General features: G+C 43.4%; 1 protein-coding gene and 4 non-coding genes across 11 annotated transcripts in view; all 5 read right to left on the bottom strand.

Annotated features, from left to right (window-relative positions):
- The window catches only part of kif16ba (kinesin family member 16Ba), a 33,457-nt gene extending 21,173 nt beyond the window's left edge, over positions 1 to 12,284 (bottom strand). For 4 of the 7 annotated variants that reach the window (XM_072384022.1, XM_072384023.1, XM_072384025.1 and 1 more), the window contains exons 1-12: positions 11,859 to 12,284; positions 7,865 to 7,934; positions 7,629 to 7,742; positions 6,354 to 6,470; positions 5,344 to 5,441; positions 4,719 to 4,828; positions 4,497 to 4,639; positions 4,207 to 4,375; positions 2,217 to 2,348; positions 1,964 to 2,139; positions 165 to 230; positions 29 to 88 (exon numbers count right to left, since the gene is read on the bottom strand). In XM_072384022.1, coding sequence (XP_072240123.1) covers positions 29 to 88; positions 165 to 230; positions 1,964 to 2,139; positions 2,217 to 2,348; positions 4,207 to 4,375; positions 4,497 to 4,639; positions 4,719 to 4,828; positions 5,344 to 5,441; positions 6,354 to 6,470; positions 7,629 to 7,742; positions 7,865 to 7,934; positions 11,859 to 11,905 — 1,302 coding nt within the window. In that variant the 5' untranslated portion in view covers positions 11,906 to 12,284. The remainder of the gene's footprint in view (positions 1 to 28; positions 89 to 164; positions 231 to 1,963; positions 2,140 to 2,216; positions 2,349 to 4,206; positions 4,376 to 4,496; positions 4,640 to 4,718; positions 4,829 to 5,343; positions 5,442 to 6,353; positions 6,471 to 7,628; positions 7,743 to 7,864; positions 7,935 to 11,858) is intronic. The other 3 variants (XM_072384027.1, XM_072384028.1, XM_072384026.1) reach the window with 2 other exon arrangements.
- A 6,852-nt stretch (positions 12,285 to 19,136) lies between these two features.
- On the bottom strand, positions 19,137 to 19,242 carry LOC140306440 (U6 spliceosomal RNA). Its single transcript, XR_011915747.1, has one exon. It is a non-coding gene; the product is annotated as a U6 spliceosomal RNA (small nuclear RNA).
- A 1,031-nt stretch (positions 19,243 to 20,273) lies between these two features.
- trnaa-agc (transfer RNA alanine (anticodon AGC)) lies at positions 20,274 to 20,346 on the bottom strand. The gene has a single exon. It is a non-coding gene; the product is annotated as a tRNA-Ala (tRNA).
- Positions 20,347 to 23,579: 3,233 nt separating this feature from the next.
- LOC140306439 (U6 spliceosomal RNA) lies at positions 23,580 to 23,685 on the bottom strand. The gene has a single exon (XR_011915746.1). It is a non-coding gene; the product is annotated as a U6 spliceosomal RNA (small nuclear RNA).
- Positions 23,686 to 24,630: 945 nt separating this feature from the next.
- Positions 24,631 to 24,703, bottom strand: trnaa-agc (transfer RNA alanine (anticodon AGC)). Its single transcript has one exon. It is a non-coding gene; the product is annotated as a tRNA-Ala (tRNA).
- Between the last annotated feature and the right edge of the window lie 2,576 nt (positions 24,704 to 27,279).

Here is a 27,279-nt window from a genome sequence, read left to right as displayed (position 1 = left end):
TGTCTCCTAAACGTTTGTGGAAACTCACCTTCAGGATGTTCTGAGTCTCGTTCCACTTGTTGGTCCACTCTTTAGTCAGCTCCAGAACCTGCAAACACAAGCCATTAGAACACCTTTAAATGTCTTTAAACGTCTTCTAACCGTCCATGAAGCCTGGAACTCACTCTGGCTTCGTTCTGGTGCAGCTTCTCCTCCATACTGAGGGCGGTGGGCGAGTCCAGCAGAGCGATCTGACACAAAGAGACAGGAAGGTCAGCGGCACAAGTATAAATGAGAGGCCTAACAGCTCTCTGCTCAGCTTTAAGACTATCCGGGCAGACAGAGACTGCAGACAGAGCGCTAACAGTAAAGGAGGAGGATCACAGAGCTGGTTAACAACAGATGGTGGAATCCTGGACCTGGCTGCAGGAACAACTCTAACAGCTCTCTGCTCAGCTTTAAGACTATCCGGGCAGACAGAGACTGCAGACAGAGCGCTAACAGTAAAGGAGGAGGATCACAGAGCTGGTTAACAACAGATGGTGGAATCCTGGACCTGGCTGCAGGAACAACTCTAACAGCTCTCTGCTCAGCTTTAAGACTATCCGGGCAGACAGAGACTGCAGACAGAGCGCTAACAGTAAAGGAGGAGGATCACAGAGCTGGTTAACAACAGATGGTGGAATCCTGGACCTGGCTGCAGGAACAGCTCTAACAGCTCTCTGCTCAGCTTTAAGACTATCCGGGCAGACAGAGACTGCAGACAGAGCGCTAACAGTAAAGGAGGAGGATCACAGAGCTGGTTAACAACAGATGGTGGAATCCTGGACCTGGCTGCAGGAACAACTCTAACAGCTCTCTGCTCAGCTTTAAGACTATCCGGGCAGACAGAGACTGCAGACAGAGCGCTAACAGTAAAGGAGGAGGATCACAGAGCTGGTTAACAACAGATGGTGGAATCCTGGACCTTGCTGCAGGAACAACTCTAACAGCTCTCTGCTCAGCTTTAAGACTATCCGGGCAGACAGAGACTGCAGACAGAGCGCTAACAGTAAAGGAGGAGGATCACAGAGCTGGTTAACAACAGATGGTGGAATCCTGGACCTGGCTGCAGGAACAACTCTAACAGCTCTCTGCTCAGCTTTAAGACTATCCGGGCAGACAGAGACTGCAGACAGAGCGCTAACAGTAAAGGAGGAGGATCACAGAGCTGGTTAGCAACAGATGGTGGAATCCTGGACCTGGCTGCAGGAACAGCTCTAACAGCTCTCTGCTCAGCTTTAAGACTATCCGGGCAGACAGAGACTGCAGACAGAGCGCTAACAGTAAAGGAGGAGGATCACAGAGCTGGTTAGCAACAGATGGTGGAATCCTGGACCTGGCTGCAGGAACAACTCTAACAGCTCTCTGCTCAGCTTTAAGACTATCCGGGCAGACAGAGACTGCAGACAGAGCGCTAACAGGAAAGGAGGAGGATCACAGAGCTGGTTAACAACAGATGGTGGAATCCTGGACCTGGCTGCAGGAACAGCTCTAACAGCTCTCTGCTCAGCTTTAAGACTATCCGGGCAGACAGAGACTGCAGACAGAGCGCTAACAGTAAAGGAGGAGGATCACAGAGCTGGTTAGCAACAGATGGTGGAATCCTGGACCTGGCTGCAGGAACAACTCTAACAGCTCTCTGCTCAGCTTTAAGACTATCCGGGCAGACAGAGACTGCAGACAGAGCGCTAACAGTAAAGGAGGAGGATCACAGAGCTGGTTAACAACAGATGGTGGAATCCTGGAGCGTCTCTGCAGCCCAGATGTTGAGCTGCTGGCTGTGAGTTTCTGTCCATGTTGTCTGCTGAGAGTTCACCTGAGTTACCTGCTGACGCTGTGTGTGACATCATCAGCTGAGTTGTTGCTAAGCAACAGCAACAGCAGCCCAACCCACTGATGGAGACCTCTGAAGGTTTCTACCTTCCTCTCTGCTGCACCTCACCTGGTTGCCCTGAACCAGCAGAGCTTTCAGCCGAGCGATTTCAGCCCGCAGCTCTCTGATCAGCCGGACGTTGGAGTCCTCGTTGATGGTGGGTTTGTTGATGATGTTCTTGGCTCGGTTGGCGTATCGCAGCGTGCTGAGCGTCTCGCCGTAGTTCACATCAGCGGGGGAGATGGCTGCAACATCAGAGGTGATGATGAAGAGATCAAAATGAACTGAATCTGTGAAAACGTGCGATGGTTTCTGTGCTCACTGGCGATCATGATGGTCTTGGAGTTTCCGCCCAGGCTGTCCTTCAGCAGCCAGGTTAGCACAGAGTCTCTGTACGGCACGAACACCGACTTCTTCTTCAGGTTGGTGTTCACGCTGTCCTGCGTCATGTCGGCTGGACGGGAACAAGCACACAGTCAGCAGTTAAAACTGAGTCCAACACGACCTGTGGGATTAACTCATGAAAGTTTCCAGAACTGAAGCCAAAATCTCTTAAAACTGGATCTCTGACCACCTGCTGCTCCACCCTCAGTTCAAACTGTGAAGTGTGACCACCTGCAGTTCCTGAGCATTTTTATCTGGAATCTGAAGACAAAAACAAAACCGTCTGCTGACCCATCAGAAACCCTCCACTCTACCCAGTTGGAGAGTTTCTAAAAGCAGAATGGGAGGCAGAGCCTTCAGTTATCAGGCCCCTAAAAGCAGAATGGGAGGCAGAGCCTTCAGTTATCAGGCCCCTAAAAGCAGAACGGGAGGCAGAGCCTTCAGTTATCAGGCCCCTAAAAGCAGAATGGGAGGCAGAGCCTTCAGTTATCAGGCCCCTAAAAGCAGAATGGGAGGCAGAGCCTTCAGTTATCAGGCCCCTAAAAGCAGAATGGGAGGCAGAGCCTTCAGTTATCAGGCCCCTAAAAGCAGAATGGGAGGCACAGCCTTCAGTTATCAGGCCCCTAAAAGCAGAATGGGAGGCAGAGCCTTCAGTTATCAGGCCCCTAAAAGCAGAATGGGAGGCAGAGCCTTCAGTTATCAGGCCCCTAAAAGCAGGATGGCAGGCAGAGCCTTCAGTTATCAGGCCCCTAAAAGCAGAATGGGAGGCAGAGCCTTCAGTTATCAGGCCCCGAAAAGCAGAATGGGAGGCAGAGCCTTCAGTTATCTGGCCCCTAAAAGCAGAATGGGAGGCAGAGCCTTCAGTTATCAGGCCCCTAAAAGCAGAATGGGAGGCAGAGCCTTCAGTTATCAGGCCCCTAAAAGCAGAATGGGAGGCAGAGCCTTCAGTTATCAGGCCCCTAAAAGCAGAATGGGAGGCAGAGCCTTCAGTTATCAGGCCCCTAAAAGCAGAATGGGAGGCAGAGCCTTCAGTTATCAGGCCCCTAAAAGCAGAATGGGAGGCAGAGCCTTCAGTTATCAGGCCCCTAAAAGCAGAATGGGAGGCAGAGCCTTCAGTTATCAGGCCCCTCTCTGTGGAATCAGCTGCCAGTTTGGCTTCAGGAAGCAGACACCCTCTCTACCTTTAAGATCAGGCTGAAACTTTCCTTTCTGATAAAGCTGATAGTTAGGGATGACCTCACCCTGAGGTGTGTCTCAGCTGCTCGCCTGTCCGGTTTAATGTTTAATGATCTCTGTCACATGAACATTACAGCTGTTCATTATAACTTGTACATTTACTCTGACTTCAGTTTACAGTTTACAGTGATGTGTCGCGCCCTCTTTAACCCTTTAATCCTCCTGCAGCATCCTCTCTAAACCAGGTGAGTTCAGCTCAGCTGAAACAGCAGCTGCACTTATGCCTCCCACATTTCCAAAAGACTAACTCCTGATCTGTTTAAAAAACCACAACTAGATTTTTCAGAGAATATTTCCCATCATCAACAGGTGCAAACCTGGATGGCTTAAATTCTGTGTATTTACATGACAATAAAAAGTCTTAATCTTAAAAGTAATTTAATTAAAGACTTTGTAATCTCTTGAAAAAGGACCAACAACAGCACCAACACAACCAAGAGAAGCCAACAGCTCGGATTGTTCTACTTATCTAAGAGCGGCAGCAAAACACTAAAACATGCACCAACATCGACCCTCCAAAGGTTCCTCTTTGGCCTGAAGCTGAGGCCGAGCTCCTGAATAAACACCAGCTGCGTTTCCATCCAGATTCAAGCAAATCTGAACTAAAATCTTTATAAAAAGAAACAAAAACACCGCTTCAAACATGAAGCTTTTCTAATTCTGCGTCAACATTTCTGGCCTGTGTTTCTGACCTAAAGCAGAGATGACGTTTCCCAGCGTCACCAGAGACTTGTTGATGTTTCCTCCCTCCTTCAGCCGGACGCCGGTGGCCCCGGTGGCGTCGGCACGTTCGCTGCCCGCCAGGTCGACCAGATGGATCTTACTGACCGTTTCACTCGGCATCTTTGCATCAAATTTGGCCTGAAGGGAGAGATTCCCACAGCTCATTTTCATCACTTCACCTTAAAGTCAAAGCATCGAATCTTAACGTCCGAGGAGAGGAAATTCTGCTGTTAGAGGAACAATCTAAAGTGTGGAGAACCTGCGTGAAGTTGATGGTGAAGATGGCGTGAGAGCGGCTGCTGACGTCGTTCATGCCGGTGCTGGCGGTGGTGCGGTTGATGTTCCCCGCCTCCATCAGCTCCTCCACGTCGCTGTAGTTCTGCACCAGGTGTTTGGACAGATCTGAGCCAGAGTTTGATCAGAAAGGTTCAGCTGAAGTGACCTCAGACAGGAAGTAGCCCCCCCGCCCTGGTGGCCTTACCTTCGACGTAGGGCCCATCTTTGGGGTGCTCCCTGACTCTCAGGTTGTACGTCTGCGTGGACTTCCTCCTCAGAAGGTCTCTCACCCTCTCGTTGTAGATCTCGAGATAGCTGAAGACAAACGATCCAATAAAACAGGATCTGACTTCATCATCTGAACCGAAGCTTCAGCCTTTGATCCTCAGTTTGTCTTAACGTTGATATTTATTTACACTCAGTTTTCTATTTAATTTCCTTCTTTGTTTATTTGTTCCTCTTATATTAATTTCATTTGACCATAAGTTTAGTTATTTATCATATTTATAGGTGTATTTACTTCTGTATTTTAGCTCCATAAGATAATTTATGCGCATGTTTTCTTTTCCTGCTTCATTATGCAAATGAGGGGGCGGAGTTTCGACTGACAAGAGTAAACAAAAAGCAACGTTAACACAAGCTGAAATTAATTTATCATCATATTTATTATGTATTTAGCCATTTCTGAATGTATTTACTTCAAAATAATAACCTGTAAAACTTTATTTATATGAAACCAAGGAAACAAAGACGGGAACGACCAGAAAAAGGTGAAACTCCTTCATCCAGAAACGATGAGCTGAAGATGCAGGAGACACCTGGAAACTCACCTGACTTCTGTTCGGAACGAGGCTTCGTCCCACCGCGTCGCCTCGTGGATGCGACTGAACAAACCTTCGCAGAACCTCGGGATCAGACCGGCGTCTCCCTGAAACAGACGTCACACCGTTTAACACCCAGGGGAGGAAGCTCAGCATCAATCTTTATCTCTTCTTCCCTTTGCTCTTCCATCATCTCCTCCTCATTACTGTCCTTCACTCACACCATTGATCAGTGTCGATAGTCTGAATTTAATCAGCCAATCAGACGCCTCCTGACTTCATCACTTGAACCAAACTGCCGCTCTTCAGATCCCTAAATAACTAATACTGGCCGTATTGATTGAACAGCAGTGATCAATACCTCACTGAGACGCACCGCAGCCTCTGAAGCTATATTTGGGACGTAACTAAGCCAGATCTCTGAGGGGATCTCTGAGGGGATCTCTGAGGGAATGTCTGAGGGGATCTTTGAGGAGATCTCTGGAGGGATCTCTGAGGGGATCTCTGAGGGATCTTTGAGGAGATCTCTGGAGGGATCTCTGAGGGGATCTCTGAGGGATCTTTGAGGAGATCTCTGGAGGGATCTCTGAGGGAATCTCTGAGGGGATCTCTGAGGGGATCTCTGTTAAAGTCCTTGAACTTTAAGCATTTTCAAGGCTTTCCAGCACTGATAATAACAGCAGAGACAGAAGGCCGTCGTGTTTCCTCTGAGGAGGCTGAGATGAAGTCTGTAACCTGCTCAGTAAAGAGGCTCAACTTAAATGTGGAGCCCCCCGTGCAGCTAAATGTGCCAACATCTGCCTTCCTTCCATGTTTTTATTCAGTCTATGAAGCTCTGACTGCGTATCGTTAAACTCCCACCAACAGTTAGAGACTCCTGGTCAGCGTTTAGCAGCTTTAAACTGAGGTCAGAGGTCAGAAGCCTTCAGCCGAACGCTCAGAGATGACATCACTTACAGATCAACCATCCTGTCACACTGTTTATCCTCAGCCTTTGTGGCTGAGGGCCTCGGTCTTACCGGAGTTCCCATCATGGTGTACGACTTCCCCGAGCCGGTCTGACCGTAGGCGAAGACGCAGGCGTTGTAGCCTTCAAACGCCGCCTTCAGGACGTCGGAGCCCAAATCTCTGAAAACCTGAAGAAGAAGAAGAAGATGAAGGTTCGGATTCTCAATCCAATCACCCACAGCTGTGATGTCACAGAGGTGTCATGTGACATCAGAGGCCAGGACACAGCTGAACAGCCCCGTGTGTCCCAGGTGTGAGGGCCCCTCTTATTGGGTGATAAAGACGCAGTAACCACCTACACCTGGATGCTTCCACCTGACCCCCATAAGAGAAGAAGCCCAGCAGCTCTGAGTCAGGGCTCCAAATATGTTCCGGGTCATACTGAGCCGTAAGATCTGCAGGGAGACCATTGGTCATCCAAGGTGGACACCCCCCCAGCAGAGCAGCTGCTATGCTGTGGATCTTGGTTCCTGTTGGTCTCTTCTTCTTCCTGCCATCACTCTGATGCAGGTTCCTCTGGGTCCGGTCTGTCCAGAACACCTTTTTCCAGAACTCTGCAGCTCCTTTAAGGACTTTTTGGCAAACTGTGACGTGTCCATCCTGTTTCTGTGGCTAACTAACAGTTAGCATGTAGCAGTGGCTAACTACCGGTTAGCATGTAGCAGTGGCTAACTACCGGTTAGCATGTAGCAGTGGCTAACTACCGGTTAGCATGTAGCAGTGGCTAACTACCGGTTAGCATGTAGCAGTGGCTAACTACCGGTTAGCATGTAGCAGTGGCTAACTACCGGTTAGCATGTAGCAGTGCAGCCTCTGTGCTTCTGTTCAGGAAGTCTTCTGTGGACAGTCGTCTCTGACAGAGACACCTGCCTCCTGGAGATGGTTCTGATCCGTTGGACGGGCCTTTGAGGATTCTTCCTCGGCCTACCAGAGCATTCTTTCTTCTTCATGATCTTCCACACAGCTGATACCGGTCCCTCTGTGATCACAGAGCTCAGCAGTCAGCTGATGTTGGTGATCCTGAGGTTTGACTCACGTCTCTGATGGTTCATTCTGGTTTTTCAGCCTCATCACAGCTTCTCTCCTCATGTTGAACAGCTTCAGAAACAAGCCGAGGTGTCTGATCCCTGCAGTGATGAAGCAGTGGAACACACCTGGAACACACCTGGAACACACCTGAGGAACCACACCTGAGGAACCACACACACACACCTGGAACACACCTGAGGAACACACCTGTCCCAAACACGATGAAATAAAAACGCAGCTGACAGCCGGCTGCTCACCTTTTCCTGAGAGATGAAGGCGGCGCTCTTACAGTCCGACGAGTCGTAGGAGAAGTCGTACGTGAAGGTTTTGGTTCGGTCCCTCATCGAATCTCCTGCGACGCCGTCTGCGACCTGAAAGCACAAAACACACCTGAGGAACCACACCTGGAACACACCTGGAACACACCTGGACCTGTTCCAGGTTGAAGCAGCAGGTAGCAGAGACAGAACTGCTCTGAGGGGAGAGGAGGTACCTTCAGGTTGGTGATGGAGGTCTTGGTTCCGTCCATCTTGATGATGCATTTTGCAGTCAGGTCCTTTTCCCTGGAAGAGACCAATCAGGATAAATGTGCTGCAGCTGGTTCACCTTCAGCTGACCGAGCCTGAACATCTGGACAGAAGCTGACCGAACCTGAACATCTGGACAGAAGCTGACCGAACCTGAACATCTGGACAGAAGCTGACCGAACCTGAACATCTGGACAGAAGCTGACCGAACCTGAACCTCAGGACAGAAGCTGACCGAACCTGAACATCTGGACGGAAGCTGACCGAACCTGAACCTCAGGACAGAAGCTGACCGAACCTGAACATCTGGACGGAAGCTGACCGAGCCTGAACATCTGGACAGAAGCTGACCGAGCCTGAACATCTGGACAGAAGCTGACCGAGCCTGAACATCTGGACAGAGGCTGACCGAACCTGAACATCTGGACAGAAGCTGACCGAGCCTGAACCTCAGGACAGAAGCTGACCGAACCTGAACATCTGGACGGAAGCTGACCGAACCTGAACATCTGGACGGAAGCTGACCGAACCTGAACATCTGGACGGAAGCTGACCGAACCTGAACATCTGGACGGAAGCTGACCGAACCCGAACATCTGGACGGAAGCTGACCGAACCCGAACATCTGGACAGAAGCTGACCGAACCCGAACATCAGGACAGAAGCTGACCGAACCCGAACATCTGGAAGGAAGCTGACCGAGCCTGAACATCTGGACAGAAGCTGACCGAACCTGAACATCTGGACAGAAGCTGACAGAACCTGAACATCTGGACAGAAGCTGACCGAACCTGAACATCTGGAAGGAAGCTGACCGAACCCGAACATCAGGACAGAAGCTGACCGAACCCGAACATCTGGAAGGAAGCTGACCGAACCTGAACATCTGGACAGAAGCTGACCGAACCCGAACATCTGGAAGGAAGCTGACCGAGCCTGAACATCTGGACAGAAGCTGACCGAACCTGAACATCTGGACAGAAGCTGACCGAACCTGAACATCTGGACAGAAGCTGACCGAACCTGAACATCTGGACGGAAGCTGACCGAACCTGAACATCTGGACAGAAGCTGACCGAACCTGAACATCTGGACAGAAGCTGACCGAACCCGAACATCTGGACAGAAGCTGACCGAACCCGAACATCTGGACAGAAGCTGACCGAACCCGAACATCTGGACAGAAGCTGACCGAACCTGAACATCTGGACAGAAGCTGACCGAACCTGAACATCTGGACAGAAGCTGACCGAACCCGAACATCTGGAAGGAAGCTGACCGAACCCGAACATCTGGACAGAAGCTGACCGAGCCTGAACATCTGGACAGAAGCTGACCGAGCCTGAACATCTGGACAGAAGCTGACCGAACCTGAACATCTGGACAGAAGCTGACCGAACCTGAACATCTGGACAGAAGCTGACCGAACCCGAACATCTGGAAGGAAGCTGACCGAACCCGAACATCTGGAAGGAAGCTGACCGAACCTGAACATCTGGACAGAAGCTGACCGAGCCTGAACATCTGGACAGAAGCTGACCGAGCCTGAACATCTGGACAGAAGCTGACCGAGCCTGAACATCTGGACAGAAGCTGACCGAGCCTGAACCTCAGGACAGAAGCTGACCGAACCTGAACATCTGGACGGAAGCTGACCGAACCTGAACATCTGGACGGAAGCTGACCGAACCTGAACATCTGGACAGAAGCTGACCGAACCTGAACATCTGGACGGAAGCTGACCGAACCTGAACATCTGGACGGAAGCTGACCGAACCCGAACATCTGGACAGAAGCTGACCGAACCCGAACATCTGGAAGGAAGCTGACCAAACCTGAACATCTGGACAGAAGCTGACCGAACCTGAACATCTGGAAGGAAGCTGACCGAACCCGAACATCTGGACGGAAGCTGACCGAACCTGAACATCTGGACAGAAGCTGACCGAACCTGAACATCTGGACAGAAGCTGACCGAACCCGAACATCTGGACAGAAGCTGACTGAACCTGAACATCTGGACAGAAGCTGACCAAACCTGAACATCAGGACAGAAGCTGACCGAACCCGAACATCTGGAAGGAAGCTGACCGAACCCGAACATCTGGACACAAGCTGACCGAACCTGAACATCTGGACAGAAGCTCCTAAACAGATCAGCAGGAATCACCTTCTTTTTATCGCTTTGATCCGTTTAAGGGATCAACTCCGGCTGAAAAGAAAAGAAACTCCTGAAGCAGAAGAAGCTCTGATCTAATCTTTATTGATCGCTGATCAGGATGCGGCTGAACTTTCATCTCATTGCTGAACGATGCCTTCAGGGTCCTCACAGCAGTCGTTAATTCAGAGCGATCTGAACTTTGAGCGTTTCTTCTGAGAAAGTTTGGGAAGCTCAGTTTGTCCTGATATCACCTGAACAGTTTACTCAGCTCGCCAACACGATTCAGCGAACGCCTCCAAGGTTACGCAACGCTGCTGCGTTGCCTTCATGGGCCTGTCGGAAAAGAGAGGACCGGGAGGCCGACGGCCGCAAACTGTGTCACGGGTCACCGGGTCGAGTTTTTTTTATCCAGAACAAGTTCTCTTCGGATCATCTGATCCTTATTTAATTTCCATAGAAACATCAAACTTTCCCTTTAGTTCGAAGTCAGTTTCACTTCTTTAACTTCAGCTTTAACCCTCATGCTGTTTATAATTCACATTTTTAACTCACTCTTCATTAAATGTGTGAAATTGTCCTTTAAAAAGTAGTTTTTCAAAGAATAAACAACACAAACATCCACATTTAAAAGGACTTTCCTTCTAAAGTTAAATGCTCGTGTTTTGTCCACCTGTTCTTGCTGCTTTAATCTACTTTTCAAACCATTTTAAACCACAGACACTGATCAATAATCGGAGCCGAGAACTGATAAGCTGATCAATCAATGGGCGACTGTCACTTTCTGGAAGAATCAGCAGATCTGAGCAGGTTTACTAAAACTAATGAAATGAAAAAGGTCTCAGCTCGGAGTCACGCGACGTTTTATTTTCCAACGCCGGTGGAAAGATGAAGAAGCTGCTGAGGGACCTGGAGCGACTTTTTCTCAGCTTTAAATCAGGGAAACAGCTGTGCTGCTCAGACTTAAAGGTGGATCCTAATTTATCAGGTTCTGATGCTTTATGGATTCATGAGACATATTTCACTATTTTCTATTAAATAAAGAGCTCAGGATCTGAAAGTGATGTCCTTAAGTAAGAGGAAAAAATCCAGCTGTGACCTGACAGGACCTGAGAGATGCATCTGGACCTTCAGCTGATCCATCTACTGTTGGCCCAAGCCTCATCAGAAATGGGCTCCATGGAAGGGTGGCTGTCAAGAAGCCGTTCTTAAGGAAGGGAAACAGGGAGAAAAGGCTGAGCTGTGCCAAATGACACAAGAAGTGGACTGAAAATCAGTGGCAACAGGTCTTATGGAGGGATGAATCCTCCCCAGAGCCCGGACCTCAACATTATTGAAGCAGTGTGGGATCATCTGACAGAGAACGGAACAAAAGGCAGCCCACATCCAAAGAAGAGCTTTGGGATGTCCTTCAAGAAGCCTGGAGAACTATTCCTGAAGACTCCTTAAAGAAATGACAGAAAGCTTGTCTCAGAGGGTTCAGGCTGTGTTGGAGAATAAAGGAGCTCAGACCAGAGATTCACTTTAAAGCTGCTGAGAACTGATAAAAAACTCTGGTTCTGCCTCAGATTCTGGGTTTATGTTCATGTTTCATTAAATAACTGAAACCATTTCCTGTTTTTATGGAAAATACACAAAGAAATGAGGGTCAGGTGAAGGAGAAAGTCACAGCTTCACCTGCTCAGCCTCCACAGCAGTGAACGCATCATCACTGCGGCTAACAGACACCTGAGTTCCGGAAAGCAGCACCAAACAAACACAGAAAACTGAGTAAAACATCCGTGTTACTGTCCATAACTCACCGCCTGTTCATGGGCCGGACCCGCACAGCCACCCGGACCGACGCCATGGCACATCCCGCTGCTCTCGGCTCCAGTCCGGGTCGATCGGTTAGCCTCTGGCAGCCGCTCCGCTTTATAGCAGCTAATTAGCTCCCGGCTAACAGCGGGATAAAGAGGGCAAAGTCGGAAAGATAACCGGAGGACTGCGAACCAAGGGGGCAACCTACACTGATAGCGGGGGACCAGAGGGGTTCACTGGCGTGGATAACCGTTATCAGGGCCCGGTGACACCGTGTCGCTGTCCCGGCACGAACCGGCTCACCTCCATGGTTCCTGTTCGGTAGCTGCTGAGCTCATTAGCCTGTTAGCTGGACTGGGAATAGAGCAAGAGGAAGAAGAAGAAGAAGAAGAGGCATCAGCTGATAAAAACATTACAGGGTATGGAATCCCCGAGGAGACCAAACGAGAAAAAATAATGTGCAGAAAATTTAAAGGAATATCAGTATTTAAGAGTACTTTTGAGTAACTCAGTTTGAACTGTAGAAACATGTAAAAATATATAAAAAATAGAGTGAACTAATTTAATAATTTTACAAAATTTGTAAATAAATTTTCTTTTAGGGCTGGCAGTGACAAATATGACCCGAAAACATAAAACATATGGAATAACCACTCTCTACAGATGTTTTATTTATCAAAAAATAAACACTGGTTCATCCCTTGAGTTAGGAGCCTTTTTTTCTGCCTGAATGCTTCATAGCTCAGAGTTAAGTGGCTGAACAAAGAAAAAACCTCTGAAAATGCTCAGGAACAAGGACTGAAGATGAGGGAAAAAGCAGAAAATGTCCAAAGAAAAACTCTGAAAGAGCTTCAGAAAGCTGCAGAACTGTTGATCAGGACACTTTAAAGGTTTCAGAAAGCTGCAGAACTATTGATCAGGACACTTTAAAGGTCTCAGAAAGCTGCAGAACTATTGATCAGGACACTTTAAAGGTTTCAGAAAGCTGCAGAACTGTTGATCAGGACACTTTAAAGGTTACAGAAAGCTGCAGAACTGTTGATCAGGACACTTTAAAGGTTTCAGAAAGCTGCAGAACTATTGATCAGGACACTTTAAAGGTCTCAGAAAGCTGCAGAACTATTGATCAGGACACTTTAAAGGTTTCAGAAAGCTGCAGAACTGTTGATCAGGACACTTTAAAGGTTACAGAAAGCTGCAGAACTGTTGATCAGGACACTTTAAAGGTTTCAGAAAGCTGCAGAACTGTTGATCAGGACACTTTAAAGGTTACAGAAAGCTGCAGAACTGTTGATCAGGACACTTTAAAGGTTTCAGAAAGCTGCAGAACTATTGATCAGGACACTTTAAAGGTTTCAGAAAGCTGCAGAACTGTTGATCAGGACACTTTAAAGGTTTCAGAAAGCTGCAGAACTGTTGATCAGGACACTTTAAAGGTTTCAGAAAGCTGCAGAACTATTGATCAGGACACTTTAAAGGTTACAGGAAGCTGCAGAACTGTTGATCAGGACACTTTAAAGGTTTCAGAAAGCTGCAGAACTGTTGATCAGGACACTTTAAAGGTTTCAGAAAGCTGCAGAACTATTGATCAGGACACTTTAAAGGTTTCAGAAAGCTGCAGAACTATTGATCAGGACACTTTAAAGGTTACAGAAAGCTGCAGAACTATTGATCAGGACACTTTAAAGGTTCCAGAAAGCTGCAGAACACTTGATCAGGACACTTTAAAGGTTACAGAAAGCTGCAGAACTGTTGATCAGGACACTTTAAAGGTTTCAGAAAGCTGCAGAACTGTTGATCAGGACACTTTAAAGGTTTCAGAAAGCTGCAGAACTGTTGATCAGGACACTTTAAAGGTTTCAGAAAGCTGCAGAACACTTGATCAGGACACTTTAAAGGTTACAGAAAGCTGCAGAACTGTTGATCAGGACACTTTAAAGGTTTCAGAAAGCTGCAGAACTGTTGATCAGGACACTTTAAAGGTTTCAGAAAGCTGCAGAACTATTGATCAGGACACTTTAAAGGTTACAGAAAGCTGCAGAACTATTGATCAGGACACTTTAAAGGTTTCAGAAAGCTGCAGAACTGTTGATCAGGACACTTTAAAGGTTTCAGAAAGCTGCAGAACTGTTGATCAGGACACTTTAAAGGTTACAGAAAGCTGCAGAACTGTTGATCAGGACACTTTAAAGGTTTCAGAAAGCTGCAGAACTGTTGATCAGGACACTTTAAAGGTTTCAGAAAGCTGCAGAACTGTTGATCAGGACACTTTAAAGGTTTCAGAAAGCTGCAGAACTGTTGATCAGGACACTTTAAAGGTTACAGAAAGCTGCAGAACACTTGATCAGGACACTTTAAAGGTTACAGAAAGCTGCAGAACTGTTGATCAGGACACTTTAAAGGTTTCAGAAAGCTGCAGAACTGTTGATCAGGACACTTTAAAGGTTTCAGAAAGCTGCAGAACTGTTGATCAGGACACTTTAAAGGTTACAGAAAGCTGCAGAACACTTGATCAGGACACTTTAAAGGTTACAGAAAGCTGCAGAACTGTTGATCAGGACACTTTAAAGGTTTCAGAAAGCTGCAGAACTGTTGATCAGGACACTTTAAAGGTTTCAGAAAGCTGCAGAACTGTTGATCAGGACACTTTAAAGGTTTCAGAAAGCTGCAGAACTGTTGATCAGGACACTTTAAAGGTTTCAGAAAGCTGCAGAACTGTTGATCAGGACACTTTAAAGGTTTCAGAAAGCTGCAGAACTGTTGATCAGGACACTTTAAAGGTTACAGAAAGCTGCAGAACTGTTGATCAGGACACTTTAAAGGTTTCAGAAAGCTGCAGAACTGTTGATCAGGACACTTTGAAGGTTTCAGAAAGCTGCAGAACTATTGATCAGGACACTTTAAAGGCTTCAGAAAGCTGCAGAACTATTGATCAGGACACTTTAAAGGTTTCAGAAAGCTGCAGAACTGTTGATCAGGACACTTTAAAGGTTTCAGAAAGCTGCAGAACTGTTGATCAGGACACTTTAAAGGTTTCAGAAAGCTGCAGAACTGTTGATCAGGACACTTTAAAGGTTTCAGAAAGCTGCAGAACACAAACCATTTACATGTTGAACAAAGATATGAAGAATGGAAGATGATGATACGAGTAAAGTAAGATTTGACCGTTTTCCTCTCAATGTGGATAATTGAAGTGTTTTTGCTGTTTTTACACTGAAGCATTTCTACCATCTTTATAGTTGTTTTTCAAATGCTCTTTGAACTGATCAAAGATCACAGAGCAGATTCAATCAATCGGATCAATAAGGTGGAGCCAGAGATGAAACCACTCAGTAGAACAAGAAAATCCTTTCCACCAACAAAAGCCTTCAGCGCTGCTCTTTCTGTCGTAACTGATCTTCAGGAGCTGATTACTCAAAGTAATCAATGATCTCGGGAGCAACAGAGAGAAATACTCAGATTGAGTTCCGATAGATTTCACTCCAGCCCTCAACACTGTTCTCAGAGCTCCAGCCTCAGTTTAAGAGGTCAGGATCTTACCTGTACCCCAAAGTGACGCGTTTCCACTTCACTGCGGTGAAGTGATGTAACATTAAAGTAATTATGATAGTTTTTCTGAGTTGAAAACGTTATAAAAGTCATTGAATGTTAACATTAGCATGAGATTACCAGGTGATGACATGTTTTTCTCATGTTCTGCTCTTATTCTGCCCAGTTCCTGAGGTGGAGGAGGATGAATGAGGAGAAAACTGGAATACCACTATTTTCTTTTATTGCCACCTTTTGTGTGATAAAAGCTGATTAAATTAAAAGAAAAAGTTACTTGTCCCTGTTTTTTTATTTCATGATGATGATATTTCATTATTTTTCACTGGCGCATTGAGAATCTACCCGATTTTCATTTCAGAAATCTGGTCAAATCTTTCACCTGCAGCCTTTCCACCTTTCAGAAAGAGATGCTGTATGACAGGATATTTCGGCAACACAGGCTAACATGCTAATAGGTTAGCCAACTTAAAGAGATAAATGTAGTTTCTTACCTTTAAAGTATGAAGGCTCATTTATATCAGGCCGAACTTGGAAACGTGGTGACGCAGTGTTTTTATACCGTTTCAGTAATAATAGAAAGAACATGGCATAAATAACCACAACAGAATCCAATCAAGATTGCTTCATGTGAGAAGAGACGAAAAGTTCATTGGAGGATGCGGGCATCTAAGTAAGTCCAAACTAAAGCCAAAGTAAGCCCAAAGTAAACCCAAAGTAAGGCTACAGTAAACCCAAAGTAAAGCTAAAGTTAGCCCAAGGTAAGGCTAAAGTAAGCCCAAAGTAAGGCTAAAGTAAGCCCAAAGTAAGGCTAAAGTTAGCCCAAGGTAAGGCTAAAGAAAGCCCAAAGTAAGGCTAAAGTAATCCCAAAGTAAGGCTAAAGAAAGCCCAAAGTAAACCCAAAGTAAGGCTAAAGTAAGACCAAAGTAAGCCTAAAGTTAACCCAAAGTAAGCTAAAATGAACCCAAAGTAAACCTAAAGTAAGGCTAAAGTAAGTCCAAAGTAAGCCCAAAGTAAATCCAAAGTAAGGCTAAAGTAAGTCCAAAGTAAGACCAAAGTTAGCCCAAGGTAAGCCCAAAGTAAACCCAAAGTAAGCCCAAAGTAAGCCCAAAGTAAGCCCAAAGTAAGGCTAAAGTAAGCCCAAAGTAAGGCTAAAGTAAGCCCAAAGTAAGCCCAAAGTAAGGCTAAAGTAAGCCCAAAGTAAGGCTAAAGTTAGCCCAAAGTAAGCCCAAAGTAAACCCAAAGTAAGCCCAAAGTAAGTCCAAAGTAAGCCTAAAGTTAAACCAAAGTAAGCTAAAGTGAACCCAAAGTAAACCTAAAGTAAACGTAAAGTAAGGCTAAAGTAAGCCGAACGATGCGAACTTTTCTCAGACGACGCAAACTTTTCTCAGAAGATGCAAACTTTTCTCAGGCGATGAAAAATTTTCTCAGAAGATGCGAACTTTTCTCAGACGATGCAAACTTTTCTCAACTTTTGAGGATTTTTTAAGAGATGCGAACTTTTCTCAGACGATACGAACTTTTCTCAGACGATGCAAACTTTTCTCAACTTTTGAGGATTTTTTAAGAGATGCAAACTTTTCTCAGACGATGCGAACTTTTCTCAGACGATGAGAAATTTTGTCAACTTTTGAGGATGTTTTAAGAGATGCGAACTTTACTCAACTATTGAGGATTTATTAAGAGATGCGAACTTTTCTCAGAAGATACAAACTTTTTGCAGACGATGCGAACTTTTCTAAGATGATAAATTTTCTCAGACGACGCGAACTTTTCTCAGAAGATGCGAACTTTTCTCAGGCGATGAGAAATTTTCTCAGAAGATGCGAACTTTTCTCAGACGATACGAACTTTTCTCAGAAGATGCGAACTTTTCTCAGACGATGAGAAATTTTCTCAACTTTTGAGGATTTTTAAAGAGATGCGAACTTTTCTCAGACAATACAAACTTTTCTCAGACGATACGAACTTTTCTCAGACGATGAGAAATTTTCTCAACTTTTGAGGATTTTTAAAGAGATGCGAACTTTTCTCAGACAATACAAACTTTTCTCAGACAATACAAACTTTTCTCAGACGATGCAAAGTTTTCTCAGACGATGCAAACTTTTCTAAGACGATGATAAATTTTCTCAGACGACGCAAACTTTTCTCAGACGATGAGAAATTTTCTCAACTTTTGAGGAATTTTTAAGAGATGCGAACTTTTCTCAGACGATACAAACTTTTCTCAGACGAGGCAAACTTTTCTCAGAAGATGAGAACTTTTCTCAGAAGATGCGAACCTTTCTCAAACTGCAAACTTTTCTCAGACGATACAAACTTTTCTCAGAAGATGAGAACTTTTCTCAGAAGATGCGAACCTTTCTCAAACTGCAAACTTTTCTCAGACGATGCAAACTTTTCTCAGAAGATGAGAACTTTTCTCAGAAGATGCAAACTTTTCTCAGATGATGCAAACTTTTCTCAGACGATGAGAAATTTTCTCAACTTTTGAGGATTTATTAAGAGATGCAAACTTTTCTCAGAAGATGCAAACTTTTCTCAGAAGATGCGAACTTTTCTCAGAAGATGAGAACTTTTCTTAGAAGATGCGAACCTTTCTCAAACTGCAAACTTTTCTCAGACGATGCAAACTTTTCTCAGAAGATGAGAACTTTTCTCAGAAGATGCAAACTTTTCTCAGATGATGCAAACTTTTCTCAGACGATGAGAAATTTTCTCAACTTTTGAGGATTTATTAAGAGATGCAAACTTTTCTCAGAAGATGAGAACTTTTCTCAGAAGATGCAAACTTTTCTCAGAAGATGCGAACTTTTCTCAGAAGATGAGAACTTTTCTTAGAAGATGCGAACCTTTCTCAATCTGCAAACTTTTCTCAGACGATGCAAACTTTTCTCAGAAGATGAGAACTTTTCTCAGAAGATGCAAACTTTTCTCAGATGATGCAAACTTTTCTCAGAAGATGAGAACTTTTCTCAGACGATAAAAACTTTTCTCAACTTTTGAGGATTTTTTAAGAGATGCCAACTTTACTCAGACGATGAGAAATTTTCTCAGAAGATGCGAACTTTTTTCAGACGATGAGAAATTTTCTCAACTTTTGAGGATTTTTTAAGAGATGCGAACTTTACTCAACTTTTGAGGATTTATTAAGAGATGCGAACTTTTCTCAGAAGATGCGAACTTTTCTCAGAAGATGAGAACTTTTCTCAGAAGATGCGAACTTTTTGCAGACGATGCGAACTTTTCTCAGAAGATGCGAACTTTTCTCAGAAGATGAGATATTTTCTCAACTTTTGAGGATTTTTTAAGAGATGCAAACTTTACTCAGACGATGAGAAATTTTCTCAGACGATGAGAAATTTTCTCAGACGATGAGAAATTTTCTCAGACGATGCAAACTTTTCTCAGATGAAAACTTTTCTAAACAGATCTGATCTTAAATTATAGTTTTTCCAAACATTAGTTTTTGCTAATAAATGAGGGTTTTTCTCATCTGATGCAGATATTTTTCACTTGTTGAAGAGGTTTCTGAAGGCATCCGGGATCTTCTTAAACAAGGTGTTTTTTTTGTTAGTCTCAAGTTTGTTTTGATGTGACAGAAGAAATGTCCGCAGTAAACTTCCTCCTCATAGAATGTAAGTGTTTTCTTTGATGAAAATGGTTTCCTGCAGTGTTATTCTACTATGTTTGAGCTATTTAAAGTTTGTTACGACACGATGAGATTCCTTCAAAATGAGGAACGCTTCACGAATTTGCGTGTCATCCTTGCGCAGGGGCCATGCTAATCTTCTCTGTATCGTTCCAATTTTAGTATATGTGCTACCGGAGTAACACGACAGCACCATCCCCCTCAGCAGTATTTATATGGCGCTGACCTTCCACCCCACAGACTCACGGTTGCATCAAAGGAGCGCCAGAAGGGTTCAAACTGGGTTTTAATTGAGAGAAAACACCACAAAAACAGCTCTGACTGCTGCTGTGTCCTGTTTCCTACCTGTAAGAACTCATCCTTTCACAGTTTTACTCAGTCTGGTTCTGATTCTGGTCATTCAGCTTCACTGGGTTCCTGTGAGAGAGAGAGGCATGATGGGAAATGTATGCAGGCGGTGTTACGTCAGGCAATCAGGAATGGATGGCTGAAGAGAACAAAAGGCTGACACAACCCCCCTCCTACAGCCCTGATATACCACCAACGCTTACTATAGCTGATCTCTGACGTCACCGAGTATGGGATCAAATAAGGGTCAGAAAGATTTTAAACTAGTACAATGACGTTCACGTGTAACAAAGTTTTGAAGTTGTAAAAACATTTAAAACAAGTAAAAACTAAAACAAAATATTTACAACTTCAAAACTCTGTTACACGTACACAAAATGTTTTTACAACTTCAAAATCTTTCTGACCCTTATTTGGTCCCATACTTCTCACAGTCCGGCTCTAAGGCTGCAACAAGGATGGGAGACAGATGAGGGTTTTTTCAAAAACAAGAATACATTACATGGTGATTCAATTAACATACAACTCAAAATCTTCCATAATGCATAGAAATATCACCTTAATATAGTACGGGGAAAATGTCTCTGATATTTCATTATTCTGTATTTTCTGGGAATCCAGCTTCCTCCCACCGTACAAAAACATGCATGTTAGGTTAATTGTTGACTTTAAAAAATTGTCCTTAGGTTGTTTGTCTCGTTTGTCTCTGTGTGGCCCTGTGATGGACTGGCGACCTGTCCAGGCTGTACCCCGGCTTATTACATATTAATGTATTATAATCATGTAATATGTAAAAAACATTACAACAAAGAAATATATAACAGAATGATCCTTTAATCGACAAGTATAGAAATAAAAACAAAAGATTTGGAGGATGCGGGCATCGATCCCGCTACCTCTCGCATGCTAAGCGAGCGCTCTACCATCTGAGCTAATCCCCCGTGTTAGCTTAGCATTGTGTCGTCATCATGTATATTCGCTACTGACACTGGTTTGAAATCAACCCTCAACTTGAAGTTCTATTCACCAGGTATCGTCTTTCCCTGTAACTCCAGCTCCACCGCAGATTTAAACAGAGTGTGGAATTTGAAAGACATACAAGAGCATAAGTGGAAACTTGAAATCTGGAGGATGACAAGTACTTTTTACCTGGTGAGTAAGTTATTGCTCATTATGAAGAAATCTGCCTCAAGTGAAAACATGTTGGTTGAATTCAGAAAGAGATGCTGTATGACAGGATATTTCGGCAACACAGGCTAACATGCTAATAGGTTAGCCAACTTAAAGAGATAAATGTAGTTTCTTACCTTTAAAGTATGAAGGCTAATTTATATCAGGCTGAACTTGGAAATGTGGTGACGCAGTGTTTTTATACCGTTTTAGTAATAATAGAAAGAACATGGCATAAATAACCACAACAGAATCCAATCAAGATTGCTCCATGTGAAAAGAGACGAAAAGTTCATTGGAGGATGCAGGTATCTAAGTAACCCCAAACTAAAGCTAAAGTAAGCCCAAAGTAAGACCAAAGTTAGCCCAAGGTGAGGCTAAAGTAAGCCCAAAGTAAGGCTAAAGTTAGCCCAAGGTAAGGCTAAAGAAAGCCCAAAGTAAACCCAAAGTAAGACCAAAGTAAGGCTAAAGTAAGCCTAAAGATAACCCAAAGTAAGCTAAAGTGAACCCAAAGCAAACCTAAAGTAAGGCTAAAGTAAGCCCAAAGTAAGGCTAAAGTTAGCCCAAAGTAAGACCAAAGTTAGCCCAAGGTAAGGCTAAAGTAAGCCCAAAGTAAGGCTAAAGTAAGCCCAAAGTAAGGCTAAAGTAAGCCCAAAGTAAGGCTAAAGTAAGCCCAAGGTAAGGCTAAAGAAAGCCCAAAGTAAGGCTAAAGTAATCCCAAAGTAAGGCTAAAGTAAGCCCAAAGTCAACCCAGAGTAAATAAAAGTAAACCCAAAGTAAGCTCAAAGTTAGCCCAAGGTAAGGCTAAAGTAAGACCAATGTAAGGCTAAAGTAAGCCCAAAGTAGGTCCAAAGTAAGGCTAAAGTAATCCCAAAGTAAGGCTAAAGTAAGCCCAAAGTAAGTCCAAAGTAAGGCTAAAGTAAGACCAAAGTAAGGCTAAAGTAAGCCCAAAGTAAGGCAAAAGTAAGACGAAAGTAAGGCTAAAATGAGCCCAAAGTAAGGCTGAAGTAAACCCAAAGTAAACCTTAACTAAGAATAAAGTAGGCCAAAGTAAACCAAAAGTAAACCCAAAGTAAGCCCAAAGTAAGCCCAAAGTAAGTCCAAAGTAAGACCAAAGTTAGCCCAAGGTAAGGCTAAAGTAAACCTAAAGTAAGGCTAAAGTAAGCCCAAAGTAAGTCCAAAGTAAGGCTAAAGTAAGCCTAAAGAGAACCCAAAGTTCCCAAAGAAGATGAGAACTTTTCTCAGACAAACATTTCTCAACTTTTGAGGATTTTTTAAGAGATGCGAACATTTCTCAGACGATGAGAACTTTTCTCAGAAGATGCAAACTTTTCTCAGAAGATGAGAACTTTTCTCAGAAGATGCGAACCTTTCTCAGACGAACTTTTCCCAGACGATGAGAAATTTTCTCAGACGATGCAAACTTTTCTCAGAAGATGCAAACTTTTCTCAGAAGATGCGAACTTTTCTCAGACGATGAGAACTTTTCTCAGACGATGAGAACTTTTTTCAGAAGATGAGAACTTTTCTCAGAAGATGCGAACTTTTCTCAGACGATGAGAACTTTTCTCAGACGATGAGAACTTTTTTCAGAAGATGAGAACTTTTCTCAGAAGATGCGAACTTTTCTCAGACGATGAGAGATTTTCTCAGACGATACGAACTTTTCTCAGACGATGAGAACTTTTCTCAGACGATGAGAACTTTTTTCAGAAGATGAGAACTTTTGTCAGAAGATGCGAACTTTTCTCAGACGATGCAAACTTTTCTCAGACGATGCAAACTTTTCTCAGACGATGCAAACTTTTCTCAGAAGATGCAAACTTTTCTCAGAAGATGCGAACTTTTCTCAGACGATGAGAACTTTTCTCAGACGATGAGAACTTTTCTCAGACGATGAGAACTTTTTTCAGAAGATGAGAACTTTTCTCAGAAGATGCGAACTTTTCTCAGACGATGCAAACTTTTCTCAGACGATGCAAACTTTTCTCAGACGATGCAAACTTTTCTCAGACGATGAGAAATTTTCCCAGACGATACGAACTTTTCCCAGACGATGAGAGATTTTCTCAGAAGATGCAAACTTTTCTCAGACGATGAGAACTTTTCTCAGATGAACTTTTCCCACACGATGAGAACTTTTCTCAGAAGATGCAAACTTTTCTCAGACGATGCAAACTTTTCTCAGAAGATGCAAACTTTTCTCAGAAGATGCGAACTTTTCTCAGACGATGAGAAATTTTCTCAGAAGATGCAAACTTTTCTCAGACGATGCAAACTTTTCTCAGACGATGCAAACTTTTCTCAGAAGATGCGAACTTTCCTCAGACGATGAGAACTTTTCTCAGACGATGCAAACTTTTCTCAGAAGATGCGAACTTTCCTCAGACGATGAGAACTTTTCTCAGAAGATGCAAACGTTTCTCAGAAGATGCGAACTTTTCTCAGACGATGAGAACTTTTCTCAGATGAACTTTTCCCACACGATGAGAAATTTTCTCAGACGATACGAACTTTTCTCAGACGATGAGAACTTTTCTCAGACGATGAGAACTTTTCTCAGACGATGCAAACTTTTCTCAGACGATGAGAAATTTTCTCAGACGATGAGAAATTTTCTCAGACGATGAGAAATTTTCTCAGAAGATGCAAACTTTTCTCAGACAATGCAAACTTTTCTCAGATGAAAACTTTTCTAAACAGATCTGATCTTAAATCATAGTTTTTCCAAACATTAAAAGTTTTTGCCAATAAATGAGGGTTTTTCTCATCTGATGCAGATATTTTTCACTTGTTGAAGAGGTTTCTGAAGGCATCTGGGATCTTCTGTATGCAAGGTGTTTTTTGTTAGTCTCAGTTTGTTTTGATGTGACAGAAGAAATGTCCGCAGTAAACTTCCTCCTCACAGAATATAAGTGTTTTCTTTGATGAAAATGGTTTCCTGCAGTGTTATTCTACTATGTTTGAGCTATTTAAAGTTTGTTACGACACGATGAGATTCCTTCAAAATGAGGAACGCTTCACGAATTTGCGTGTCATCCTTGCGCAGGGGCCATGCTAATCTTCTCTGTATCGTTCCAATTTTAGTATATGTGCTACCGGAGTAACACGACAGCACCATCCCCTTCAGCAGTATTTATATGGCGCTGACCTTCCACCCCACAGACTCACGGTTGCATCAAAGGAGCGCCAGAAGGGTTCAAACTGGGTTTTAATTGAGAGAAAACACCACAAAAACAGGTCTGACTGCTGCTGTGTCCTGTTTCCTACCTGTAAGAACTCATCCTTTCTCAGTTTTACTCAGTCTGGTTCTGATTCTGGTCATTCAGCTTCACTGGGTTCCTGTGAGAGAGAGAGGCATGATGGGAAATGTATGCAGGCGGTGTTACGTCAGGCAATCAGGAATGGATGGCTGAAGAGAACAAAAGGCTGACACAACCCCCCTCCTACAGCCCTGATATACCACCAACGCTTACTATAGCTGATCTCTGACGTCACCGAGTATGGGATCAAATAAGGGTCAGAAAGATTTTAAACCAGTACAATGACGTTCACGTGTAACAAAGTTTTGAAGTTGTAAAAACATTTAAAACAAGTAAAAACTCAAACAAAATATTTACAACTTCAAAACTTTGTTACACGTACACAAAATGTTTTTACAACTTCAAAACTTTTCTGACCCTTATTTGGTCCCATACTTCTCACAGCCCGGCTCTAAGGCTGCAACAAGGATGGGAGACAGACGAGGGTTTTTTCAAAAACAAGAATACATTACATGGTGATTCAATTAACATACAACTCAAAATCTTCCATAATGCATAGAAATATCACCTTAATATAGTACGGGGAAAATGTCTCAGATATTTCATTATTCTGTATTTTCTAGGAATCCAGCTTCCTCCCACCGTACAAAAACAGCCTGTCCAGGCTGTACCCCGGCTTATTACATATTAATGTATTATAATCATGTAATATGTAAAAAACATATTACAACAAAGAAATATATAACAGAATGATCCTTTAATCGACAAATATAGAAATAAAAACAAAAGATTTGGAGGATGCGGGCATCGATCCCGCTACCTCTCGCATGCTAAGCGAGCGCTCTACCATCTGAGCTAATCCCCCGTGTTAGCTTAGCATTGTGTCGTCATCATGTATATTCGCTACTGACAATGGTTTGAAATCAACCCTCAACTTGAAGTTCTATTCACCAGGTATCGTCTTTCCCTGTAACTCCAGCTCCACCGCAGATTTAAACAGAGTGTGGAATTTGAAAGACATACAAGAGCATAAGTGGAAACTTGAAATCTGGAGGATGACAAGTACTTTTTACCTGGTGAGTAAGTTATTGCTCATTATGAAGAAATCTGCCTCAAGTGAAAACATGTTGGTTGAATTCAGAAAGAGATGCTGTATGACAGGATATTTCGGCAACACAGGCTAACATGCTAATAGGTTAGCCAACTTAAAGAGATAAATGTAGTTTCTTACCTTTAAAGTATGAAGGCTCATTTATATCAGGCCGAACTTGGAAACGTGGTGACGCAGTGTTTTTATACCGTTTCAGTAATAATAGAAAGAACATGGCATAAATAACCACAACAGAATCCAATCAAGATTGCTTCATGCGAAAAGAGACGAAAAGTTCATTGGAGGATGCAGGTATCTAAGTAACCCCAAACTAAAGCCAAAGTAAGCCCAAAGTAAACCCAAAGTAAGGCTAAAGTAAGTCCAAAGTAAGACCAAAGTTAGCCCAAGGTGAGGCTAAAGTAAGCCCAAAGTAAGGCTAAAGTTAGCCCAAGGTGAGGCTAAAGTAAGCCCAAAGTAAGACCAAAGTTAGCCCAAGGTGAGGCTAAAGTAAGCCCAAAGTAAGGCTAAAGTTAGCCCAAGGTAAGGCTAAAGAAAGCCCAAAGTAAACCCAAAGTAAGACCAAAGTAAGGCTAAAGTAAGCCTAAAGATAACCCAAAGTAAGCTAAAGTGAACCCAAAGCAAACCTAAAGTAAGGCTAAAGTAAGCTCAAAGTAAGGCTAAAGTTAGCCCAAAGTAAGACCAAAGTTAGCCCAAGGTAAGGCTAAAGTAAGCCCAAAGTAAGGCTAAAGTAAGCCCAAAGTAAGGCTAAAGTAAGCCCAAAGTAAGGCTAAAGAAAGCCCAAAGTAAACCCAAAGTAAGGCTAAAGTAAGCCTAAAGTAAGGCTAAAGTTAGCCCAAAGTAAGCTAATGTGAACCCAAAGTAAACCTAAAGTAAGGCTAAAGTAAGACCAAAGTAAGTCTAAAGTAAGCCCAAAGTCAACCCAGAGTAAATAAAAGTAAACCCAAAGTAAGCTCAAAGTTAGCCCAAGGTAAGGCTAAAGTAAGACCAATGTAAGGCTAAAGTAAGCCTAAAGTAAGGCTAAAGTTAGCCCAAAGTAAGCTAATGTGAACCCAAAGTAAACCTAAAGTAAGGCTAAAGTAAGACCAAAGTAAGCCTAAAGTAAGCCCAAAGTCAACCCAGAGTAAATAAAAGTAAACCCAAAGTAAGCTCAAAGTTAGCCCAAGGTAAGGCTAAAGTAAGACCAATGTAAGGCTAAAGTAAGCCCAAAGTAAGGCTAAAGTAATCCCAAAGTCAACCCAGAGTAAATAAAAGTAAACCCAAAGTAAGCTCAAAGTTAGCCCAAGGTAAGGCTAAAGTAAGACCAATGTAAGGCTAAAGTAAGCCCAAAGTAAGGCTAAAGTAATCCCAAAGTCAACCCAGAGTAAATAAAAGTAAACCCAAAGAAAGCCCAAAGTAAATCCAAAGTAGGGCTAAAGTTAACCCAAAGTAAGGCTAAAATGAGCCCAAAGTAAGGCTGAATTAAACCCAAAGTAAACCTTAACTAAGAATAAAGTAGGCCAAAGTAAACCAAAAGTAAACCTAAAGTAAGGCTAAAGTAAGCCCAAAGTAAGTCCAAAGTAAAGCTAAAGTAAGCCTAAAGTGAACCCAAAGTTCCCAAAGAAGATGCGACCTTTTCTCAGAAGATGAGAAGTTTTCTCAGACGATGAGAACTTTTCTCAGACGATACGAACTTTTCTCAGACGATGAGAAATTTTCTCAGACGATGAGAACTTTTCTCAGACGATGAGAACTTTTCTCAGACGATACGAACTTTTCTCAGACGATACGAACTTTTCTCAGAAGATGAGAAGTTTTCTCAGACGAACTTTTCTCAGACGAACTTTTCTCAACTTTTGAGGATTTTTTAAGAGATGCAAACTTTTCTCAGACGATGAGAATATTTCTCAGACGATGAGAACTTTTCTCAGACGATACGAACTTTTCTCAGACGATACGAACTTTTCTCAGACGATGCGAACTTTTCTCAGAAGATGCGAACTTTTCTCAGAAGATGAGAACTTTTCTCAGAAGATGCGAACTTTTTGCAGACGAACTTTTCTCAGACGAACTTTTCTCAACTTTTGAGGATTTTTTAAGAGATGCAAACTTTTCTCAGACGATGAGAATATTTCTCAGACGATGAGAACTTTTCTCAGACGATACGAACTTTTCTCAGACGATACGAACTTTTCTCAGACGATGCGAACTTTTCTCAGAAGATGCGAACTTTTCTCAGAAGATGAGAACTTTTCTCAGAAGATGCGAACTTTTTGCAGACGATGCGAACTTTTCTCAGAAGATACAAACTTTTCTTTGTTTTTTTTGTTAGTCTCAGTATGTTTTGATGTGAC

This window comes from Leuresthes tenuis, unplaced genomic scaffold, assembly GCF_036924035.1.
Source record: "Leuresthes tenuis unplaced genomic scaffold, fLeuTen1.0.hap1 SCAF_4, whole genome shotgun sequence".
NCBI lineage: Eukaryota > Metazoa > Chordata > Actinopteri > Atheriniformes > Atherinopsidae > Leuresthes > Leuresthes tenuis.
Note: the sequence above shows the minus strand (reverse complement) of the source record. Positions and strands in the feature narration are given on the sequence as shown.